The sequence below is a fragment of the Hibiscus syriacus genome, unplaced genomic scaffold, assembly GCF_006381635.1.
Source record: "Hibiscus syriacus cultivar Baekdansim isolate YM2019G1 unplaced genomic scaffold, ASM638163v2 tig00110348_pilon, whole genome shotgun sequence".
NCBI classification, from domain to species: domain Eukaryota; kingdom Viridiplantae; phylum Streptophyta; class Magnoliopsida; order Malvales; family Malvaceae; genus Hibiscus; species Hibiscus syriacus.
The window spans coordinates 1,849,098-1,859,335 of NW_024062699.1; the positions used below are offsets into that span (position 1 = coordinate 1,849,098).

The following is a 10,238-nucleotide window of genomic DNA, read 5'->3' on the forward strand; positions in this document are numbered from 1 at the left end:
ATTGTTTTTTACGGATTTGAATGGCTTCAGGAAATTTCTTGTTCTTGATTCTATGTTTACTTTTCTGGAATTTGTTTTTACTCAACCTGTCCATTTATCTTGTCACTTGTTGACAAAATTACGGATTTGAAAGATCTTTAGGATCAATGAATATTACAAAAATAACCTTTTGACTTTTGAGGATCAATGATTTCATTTAGATCACAAGTCCCTTTTGCTTTGAAGTTTCTTCAATCTTTTCCCCCAGAACCCAACCCGGAAACATGTATGAAAATCAGAAACTGGTGATCTTAATTTCACTCGTGATTTCCTACTTTCCCTCCATGGGTCTGGGACAAGCAAAGCACTTTGTGCTGGTTCATGGGTCTTGTCACGGTGCATGGTCATGGTATAAGGTGGTGCCACTGCTAAAATCAGGCGGCCACAAGGTCACCGCCATAGACCTGGCAGGGTCAGGTGTTGATCCACAGCAAGTGAACACTCTCAGATCCATCTCTGATTACATCAAGCCTTTGAGGGAATTCATGGCATCCCTACCTGATAAGCAAAAAGTGGTCCTTGTTGCTCACAGCTTAGGTGGTCTGGCCATCTCCCAAGCCATGCAAATGTTCCCTGAAAAGATCTCTGTAGCGGTTTTTGTCACTGCCACCATGCCGGGACCAACACTCAATGTTTCCATTCTCATCCAAAAGGTACGCATGGTTATCTATTTGATTTTTTTTATTAATCTAGAATGATTATAAGTGATAGTATATGTTTTAGAGATTTTAAATCATTCAATAATGAACACTTAAATACCCTACAATTGTTGGTGTTCGAACTCGGGATCTCTAGACATAATAATCATCCTTTTTAACCATTGAGACAACTTGATTCGACATCAATTTGATTATTAAAGAAATTATGTTAGTATTTATAAAATTTTTAATGTTTTTATTGTGGATGATGGGGGATAGAGAAACTTGTTTAAAGTCCTTGGTTGGTTTTTTGTTGCAAGGCATTGAATGATCAAGATTCCCAAATGGACAACCATTATACATATGATGGTGGCCTTCCAACCACCTTCACTTTTGGTCCGATGTTCCTTTGTTCTAAAGTCTACCAACTCAGTCCACCTGAGGCAAGTTATCATTGGAACCATATAAGACTCCTATTATTACTCGGTTCATTAGGTTTGGTCTATTTGGGCCGAGTTTTAGATATAGAATTCGATAAACACGAGTTATTAAAAAAATATAAAATTTGAATAAGTATTCGTAATTGAGATCAATTCATTTGAAATTACTATATATTTGTTCGCTAACCAAATGTCTGAAAAAATATTACAGGATTGTGTATTGGCGAGTATGTTGATGAGACCGATACGTTTGTATAATGAAGAAGACATGTCAAGAGAATTGGTACTCTCCCAAGAGAAATACGGGTCGGTTAATCGGGTATTTATAATTTCAGAAAAAGACATGGTCTCAAAGGAGGATTTTGTACAGTTGATGATCCAGGAAAACCCGCCCCATCTAGTACAAGTTATCAAAGGATCCGATCATATGGTCATGATGTCCAAGCCTATACAACTTTGTAATCTACTATTATGCATTGCTAAAAGATACAATTAATAAATTATATATTTAGTGCTTAACATTCATCACTTTTATCATTTTAGCCTTTACGATGGTTCTTCTCCTAACCCATTTCATAGAGAATTTGATTTGTTTGCTATAGCTCGTTTTCTCTATGGAAGCACGTCCAGTGATTGTCTTGACAATAAGATCAATATTAGGCTCATATGAAGTGTCTAACATCAAGGAAAAAAATGTAAACTACTTAAATGACCATCCAACTATGGAATTGGTCTAGAAATGACCATCATTTTCAAATTTGTGTCAATATGACCACTGAACTATTTAAGTTGTATCATTTAAGCCATCTACCGTTAAAGTCTAATATAGGGATGATGTGATAATTAATAGAAATTTGTATAATTATACATTTGATCCTCAATACTTGTATATTATACTAATTTAGTCTTACTTTAAATTTAATTTTATAAATTAATCCTTTAATCAGGAGGTAACACGTGTTAATAGATGGTCATGACAAGGTTTTTTTAAACTTGGGTTATCTAGGATGAAATTAAGGTGCCGAAATCATTGAGTCAACAACTACATTTGGTTCGGTAATTACACCACCATTTATTTATCCCATAATATTAGTAGTAATTAAAAAACATAAAAATACTCATATGATATTTAACTTTTAATATTTTTATATTTGATTAATTTTAATATATTTTTTTAAAATTAAATTCAATTTTTTTATATTTTTAAACAAAAATTTATGAAAGAAATTATGTAATATAAAAAATAAAAATATTTTTATAAATTTTAAAAAATAAATTTTATATTTTTAAATAATTGAATTTAATGTAAAATTTAGAATTAAAAAGAAAATTTATTTCATACTTTTATTTTATAAAAAATTAAAAATATTTAATACAAAAATAAAAAAATAATAATTTTTAAACAAAAAAAATGGAAGAAATCATGTAACTGTCACTGACCACACCTTAGGGTCTGAGATTTTGGCACTATTGCTCAGAAAGGGGTTATGTGTGTGCAGACTTGGGTCTGTCATAGGCCAAGCTTACGTTGACCAAGTTCTTAGAGAATGCTTACGAGCCTGAGAAGGATCATTTTTTAGGGTGCTCGGGAGAATTGACGAGGGTGTTACATATTCGATGGGGGCAATTTGGTCAAAGTTCATGGATTCGAACCGAGACATGTACGCAAATTTCTATAGAAGAGTTATGCAGAGTATTGGCCTTGCCCAGAACCATAAGACTTGGCTCGTTCCTTAGAAGTTTCCATAGTGGATAAGATTATTTTTTAATTTAAGTACATAAATACTTAATTCAAGAGATAATGTTGTTTGAATTTTAATTCCTTAAGATAGAGTTTTGATAGGATTGGATTCAATGTAAGTCGTTGATGTACTTTAATCTAGAACGTTGGCTTTTAAGGGTCTCAAATAGATAAATAGAGAGTTCATCCCCTCATTTGTAATCATCAATTAGAAATTTTCTCTTGAGAGAGTGAAAAAACTTAGGCATTTACTCTTGAATTCTTCCTTGTTTGTAGCCTTTGTTTCTAGTTTTCTAGTATTTGTAGCTTTGTTACTTAAGCTTGTTAGCTTGCTTTCTCTTTGTGATTAAGCCTTTGTGGCTTCTGTTGCCGATCGTGAAAGCAGAGCAGCCTCAAGAAGGTGTATTTTCCCACAGCTCTTTCGGAGTTCTAAAGTGAGTTAAGTATTTTTTACTCAGAGAGTTTCGACAGTGCTTATGCTTCCCAGAGTTATTCTTTCGTGGTGGCTTGGATTAACCACATTGGTGTTTAGTTTCCGCTGCATTGGTCTAACCCTGACAGGTTACTGTGTCGCTTGGTGAGCCCGAAACTCATAAGGATGTAGTGAAGGCTGAGTTAGAGATTCTTTCAACTTAGAAATCATCTAAGTGCTGCATGAATCAACTAGTATAAGTATAACCCCATGACAAGTGGTATCAGAACGAGTCATTGTGATAAGACAACAAGCGTTCGAGTGGTGGGAAGTGATAACAGAGCTTGTTTCAAGACAAGTGGTCGGAAAGCATATGAGCATATCAGAGTGTGCTGGCTCGAGTCATTATGGATTCAATGATTGTTCCAGCTTGTTTGGGGAAAGTGTGATCGATATGGCGTAGAAAAAGGATGTACACACAGAGAATATCTTGGAGAGCCATGGCGATGCTGGTAGGGTCATGATAAAAAGACAAAAAATGGAAGAAGTCGTAAGATCGTTGGAGATGTGGATCAATAGCCTTGAAGGATTCTTTGAAGAAGCCAAGGAGATCCAATGAGTTTTTGAATCATGTCTTGAACAATTAGAAGCTATAAAAGATGGGTTCAAGGCCGTGATGAGTAATGTGCTTAGGGATGAGGTAGTAACTTTGAGGGAAGAGATAGATGGGCTCAAGAGTGAGCTACTCATGTGCAAGGGGCAATGAGTAAGTGTGGGACGTGTAAGACCTTCTTGGAAGGACTTAGACCAGGGGTGATGTTGGGAGTTAAAGCAGAGTAATGCCCAGAGTTGTTCGAAAGCCAGAGTTGTTCAAAAGCCGGAGCTTTAGTCGAGTCACGGTTAAAACTTACAGAAGTCAAGTCAAGAGATAATGAATCGTCCAGACCCATGCCTAGTGATAGGGATGAAAATGGGGGATATCACGATAAGAGACAGTGGACAGATGACGAAGAAAGCTCTTCGAGTGACTCAGAAAAGTCATCAACCGATCATGATCAGAACAAGTCATCATGGAATCATGACAAGACCAAGTTTGCGAGTAAGAAAGTTAAGCCTTTGAAATGCTACTTTTGTGGTTGTCCTCATTTGATTCAAGGGTGTCTCGAAAAGATTCACCTTGTTGCACTCGTCAAAGGTAAAGACGAGATAGAAGGAGGAGTAGTCAAAGATGATGAGATTGCTATAGATAAAGCAATGAAGCCAGGAGCTATGCTCGGTGTAAATGTGGGTGGTAAAGTAGGAAAGTCGAGAGTAAATAAGCGCGAGCCATTGAAGTGTTTTCTATGTGAGGGACCACACAAAACCATTAGTTGCCTGAATGGGATAGAACTCGACGCGAATGCAAACGGTGAAGTAGAAAAGCTAAGGGTAAAGAAATAAGAGTCGTTGAAGTGTTTCCATTGTCAAAGAAAACACAAGGTACGTGATTGCACAGATAAAGAAAAGCTCGACGCAAAAGAAAATGACCAATCATGAAAGTCGATGGTAAATAAGCCAAAGCAACTAAAGTGTTTCCGGTGTAAAGGTACACACATGGTGTGAGATTTCCTAGATTAAGTCAAACAGTTTAAGTGAAAGGACAATGTCAAGAGTAGTGAACCTACTAGGCTTGGTTCAATGAAGTTAATTTCTGCTAAGTCAAGTAAAGGTCAAGAGTAGAATAGTTTGTCTAAACTAGAAGTTGCCAAAGAACTTGCCAAGGAGATAGACATCACTGTGGAAATTGGAGTTGACTTAAGGCCAAAAGAGCCTGAATCATTGGAGGAACATTTGTCCTCAATGCTTTTTGAGAGTGAGGCACAGTCTAAGTTGATGAATCATAAACATGATAGGATGCTGAAAGAGTATGTGATTCAGCTCATGGAACTCATGCTCAAAGTCCCAGAGTTAATTGAAGAATATAGGTTCTTCACCTTCATAGAGGGATTGAAGCTGTGGGAAAAGTCAAAGATGGAGAGAATGAGAGTCAAGATATTGTCTCAAGCCTTGAAAGTCACATAGTCAATCATAGAAATTAGAGTCAAGAAGATATCCAAGCCAAAGAAAGTCGTGGGTCATAGCAAAGTAATATATGTTAAAGGGTCATCGAGAGATAACGAGAGAGGTTCTCTTAGTGGAGGCGGAAGTCCTCTGAAAGTAGATGTAGCCATTAGTGAAGATGACAAGTATGAACTTGGCACAAGTAAAAGTGACAAGTGTCATAAGGCGATGGTAAGAGATGAGTAATCGGAGGGTCAATGATGTAAGGGGGCAAATGAGATGCAAGCTTGCCTGGATGAAGCCGAGTTGTCCAAAGGGATAGATGAGTCCAGGATTAAGGCATCCAAGGAGAATAATGTGCCCATGATCGATGAGGTTATGCGACTTGGCACAATGATCTTCAGTTCTGCCAAGGCTAAGGGAGGTCAGAGGCAGAGAGGGTAGATGTTTGTTAACATCACTATTTGGGACGATTGGGATTTGCCTTAGTATATATGGGGACATCCGATCTATTCATATTGAAGGAGGCTATTGAAAAACTTGATTTCTCAGTTCAACCTTCAAAGTTGAAGATCAAGACTATTAATTCTGAAGAGGTTTCAATTATTGGATTGACAAAGAGGGTATAGTTGCAAATTGGCGAATGGAGTGGTAAGGAAGTGTTCCAAGTAATCCCGATGGATGACTTTAATTTTGTTATTGGGGTGGGTTTTCTTGATCGAATTTGTGCTTTCGTCTTTATCAAGGTCAATTCAAGATGAGAATGGAGAAACTAAGGCTTTGACAACTATTCAGTATGTTGATGTTACGAGTGAGAAAAACATTACTTTTTGGACTACCATCAGAGAAATAACCAAGGATGGGTTGATGGAGTCCAAGCCTTCAAGGGACATGGAGGAAGCTAATCTCTCCACCCAGTAGCGTGGTGGGAGTGGCACTGGGCTTCGAGGTGGGGGTGCCAGTATGAGTTGAACCAATGAACTTCAAGGTGGAAGTGTCGATGCTGGGAGTGTCAGACTTCATGAGCAAGAAGGGTTGACATAGAGAGTAAATGTGCTAAGGAGTAATCGAGGAATGTACATCTCAAACATTTTTTTCATTGTTGTTTAGTTTGATTTTCCTTGTTGATAGGTGTAGGTCGAGGACCTAAACAGCTTTGCGGAGTATCCAAGTTTTTACCGCTAGATGATATGCATCAAAGTTTAGGTGAATACAAACGGATATGATGAATTTCCTACACTCGAGATGTATGTAACAAAATGTTAGATCGTGTTGAGTCATAACAGCATGAACCAAGGCATAAAGTGAGCCAAGGTGTTTTGTTGAAGATTCGTCCAAGGTTTTCGAAGACCAAGTGACCTTGACTAGCAACAAGGGCGTTGCTGGATCAAGTGGGGGAGATTGTCACAGAACATACCTTAGGGTCTGAGACTTTGTCACCATTGTTCAGAAAAGGGGTTATGTGTGCACAAACTTGGGCTTGTCACATGAAAAGCTTACACTGGCCCAGTTCTTGGAGAATACTTACGAGTCCAAGAATAATCATTTCTGAGGGCGCTCAAGAGAAGCAACGAGGGTGTTACATGCTCGATGGGGGTAAATTGGTCAAGGCTTGTGGATTTGGATCGAGACATGTACGTGGATTTCTATATAAGAGTTATACGAAGTATTGTGCTTGCTCAGAACCATCAGCCTTGACCCGTTCCTTGCAAGGTTTCATAGTGGATAAGATTATCTTTTAATTTAAGTAGATAAATACTTAATTAAAGAGATAATGTTGTTTGAATTCAAATTCCTTAAGATAGAGTTTTGATAGGATTGAATTCAATGTAAGCCATTGATGTAGTTTAATCTAGACCATTGATTTTTGAGGGCCTCAACTATAAATAGAGAGCTTATCCCCTAATTTGTATCATCTATTGGAAATCTTCTCTTGAGAGAGTGATAAAACTCATGCATTTACTCTTGAATTCTTCTTTGTTCCCTTGTAGCATTTCTTTCTAGTTTTCTAGCCTGTGTGGCTTTGTTACTTAAGCTTGTTAGCTTGTTTTCTCTTTGTGCATAAACCTTTGTGGCTACTGTTGCCGATCGTGAAGATCAAGTAACCTTGAGAAGGTTTAATTTCCCACAGCTCTTTTGGAGTTCCAAAGTGAGTTAAGTCTTTATGACTTATAGAGTTTTGATAGTGTTTGTGCTTCCCAGAGTTTTTCTTCCTTGGTGGCTTGGATTAGCCTCATTGGTGTTTAGTTTCCTCTATACTGTTGGTTAGTGTGTCGCTTGGTGAACCCGAGACTCAAAAGGATGTGGTGAAGGCTAACTTAGATGCTCTTTCAACTTAGAAATCGTCTAAGTGCCGTACGAATCAGCTAACAGAAATCTAGTCTCATGACATAATATATAAAAATATTTTTATTTTTATATTTACTACAAGATTTAAAATGAAACATTAATTTTTCTTTTAAATTTTAAATCTGGCATTAAACTCAATTATTTAAAAATTATAAATTATAAATTTTTTAAATTTATAAAAATATTTTTATTTTTATATTACATTACTTCTTCCATAAATTTTATTTAAAAAATAAAAAATATTGAATTTAATTTTTAAAAATAAAATATTAAACTTATTTTATTTTGTTTTAAAATATAAAAAATATTGAAAGTTAAATATCATTTGGATATTTTTATTTATTTATTTTTATATCACTGATAATTTAGATAAACAAATGTTGGTGTAATTACCAAATCAAATGGAGCAGTTGGTTTAATTATTTGGGCACCCATTTCCAACCTAGAGAACCTAATTTCAAAACCCCAAAATACAAGTTATCATCTATTTAATTAAATTTAATTAGATAAATTAAAATTAATAAAATAAGATTCCTCTATAGTTAGGTGGTTATTTAAGTAGTTAACTAAAAAAATGTGACTAAAATAAATATTTCATGTTTTATATTAATTATGCACATAGTTTTAGGGAATATAATTGACTAAAGGAAATGATAAAATTACCTTTAAAAGGTTATTGATTAATTGTTTTGAAAGATATAAAAGAGTGAGACATATAAGGGTAGAAAATAAAAAATGAAAGTTGAAACATGTGTTGATAATACTTCACACAAACGAAGAAGATGGGAGATGGTCAAGTGGGCAAACCTCATTGAGGCTCAAACGAGCAGCTTGATTTTTATCACACGTAAATGGGTCATAGATTTTAATTAAAAAGGATCAATCATTTATTTTCTCTGAAAATGTCCACTTTTACTCCAAAAATCCTTTTAAGCGACTTTTAATTTTATTTTAATGCAACCTAAGTCATTTAAATTATAAAATAATCATTAAATTATATTTAAATATTTTTTGTTTAATAAAACTCTACAATTTATAAAATAATCGTTAAATTTCTTAAATAACTATAAATTATCGTTAAATTTTATTAAATTATTACAAAATTATCAATAAATTTATTGAATTGTTACAAAATAACAATTAAACTTATTGAGTTATTGCAAAAATGATCTTTAGACTTATCAAAATTCATCACTATTTTATAATATGTAATGACCATTTCATAACAATTTGATAAATTTTAAAACTATTTTATAATTTCAATGATAAAAGAATTATTCCAAGGTGATAATAGTGACCATTTGTGTACTTTATAAAAATAACTAAAACATTATGTTAGATTTATATATAAGTCACTAACTACACGTTGATCTAACGAATGAAGTGTTAGATCTCTTAAATAAGATCAAGAGTTTGAATTTTAATGTTGTGAATAAAACAAATGACTCGATACAAAAAGGTTTCCAAACTATACATTTTTTTCATGTGGGTGCCTAAACTTTATTTGGTTAATGTGGGTGTCTAACTTTACAATGTTATCATTTTAAGTATATATAGCGTAACGATCGTTAAAAAATACCATCTACCACTCAAAATGTGACTTGTGACATGCTTAAATTTAAAAAAAATTAAATTATTTAAAAAATTCTCAAAAAAATTCTAACGAAAAATACCAAAATACTTAATCCCAAAGTATTAATCCTACTCGCTGATAGTCCCTTGCCAATGCCACTTCTATATGTCACCTACCTACATGTCACTGCCTATTCACTCGTAATCGACTATTACTTTTAGCTTCAATCCCCCAAATCTCTTAACAAGTGATCCATCGATGAGTATCTGGTTGCCCACAGTGATAATAATCGATAACAAAATTAAAGGTGTTGAGGTATTTTCTAAAAAGAAAAGAAAAGCTGAGATATGAATTTTAACTTCTAAAAATTAAAATGATATAAAAATAAAGTCATGTGTCAAATATTAATTGATTAATTTTTAAGGAATATTTTGAATGATTGTTATAAAGTAGACACTTAAAATGATAGTATTTGTAAATTTATACTTTTACATTAAATGAAAAAATAGACACTTAAATAAAAAAATGATATATATATATATTCTCTCTGATATAAATTAGGATAAATTATATATTTAATACCTAAATTATTACTTTTGTTATATTTTGACACCTACATTTTATTTTATTTCTAATCATATTTAATTTTTAATATAAGTTTTATTTTGGTACCTATCATTAAAAATTTAATGATAATATTAACATGTCACTATAAGATAATGTCATCGTCATTAAAAAAAAATACATAAATAGTTTTGATAATTTTTAAATAAGGAGAACTAAAATAAAACTTAAATGAAACAATAAATGTAGTTTTGAAACAAAATAAAATTTAAGTACTTAAACTAAATAAAAGTAATAGCCTCGGCAGTAGCATTGACTCCCCCCTCCACCCTATAAACCCTCCATCTACACCCTATAAACCCTCCATCTACACGATCGCTTCTCTCTCCTCTATAAGCTCTAAGTAAAGAGAAGAGTCCCAAAGTGCCAACTATCAGTAGAT

At 33.8% G+C, this 10,238-nt stretch overlaps 1 protein-coding gene across 1 annotated transcript; it reads left to right on the top strand.

Moving 5' to 3' along the window:
- Positions 1-241: 241 nt before the first annotated feature.
- LOC120120914 (methylesterase 3-like) lies at positions 242-1,613 on the top strand. Its single transcript, XM_039140410.1, has 3 exons — positions 242-692; positions 998-1,120; positions 1,329-1,613. The coding sequence occupies exons 1-3, from the start codon at positions 264-266 to the stop codon at positions 1,611-1,613; spliced, it is 837 nt and encodes a 278-aa protein (XP_038996341.1). The 5' UTR covers positions 242-263.
- The last annotated feature ends 8,625 nt before the right edge of the window (positions 1,614-10,238 follow it).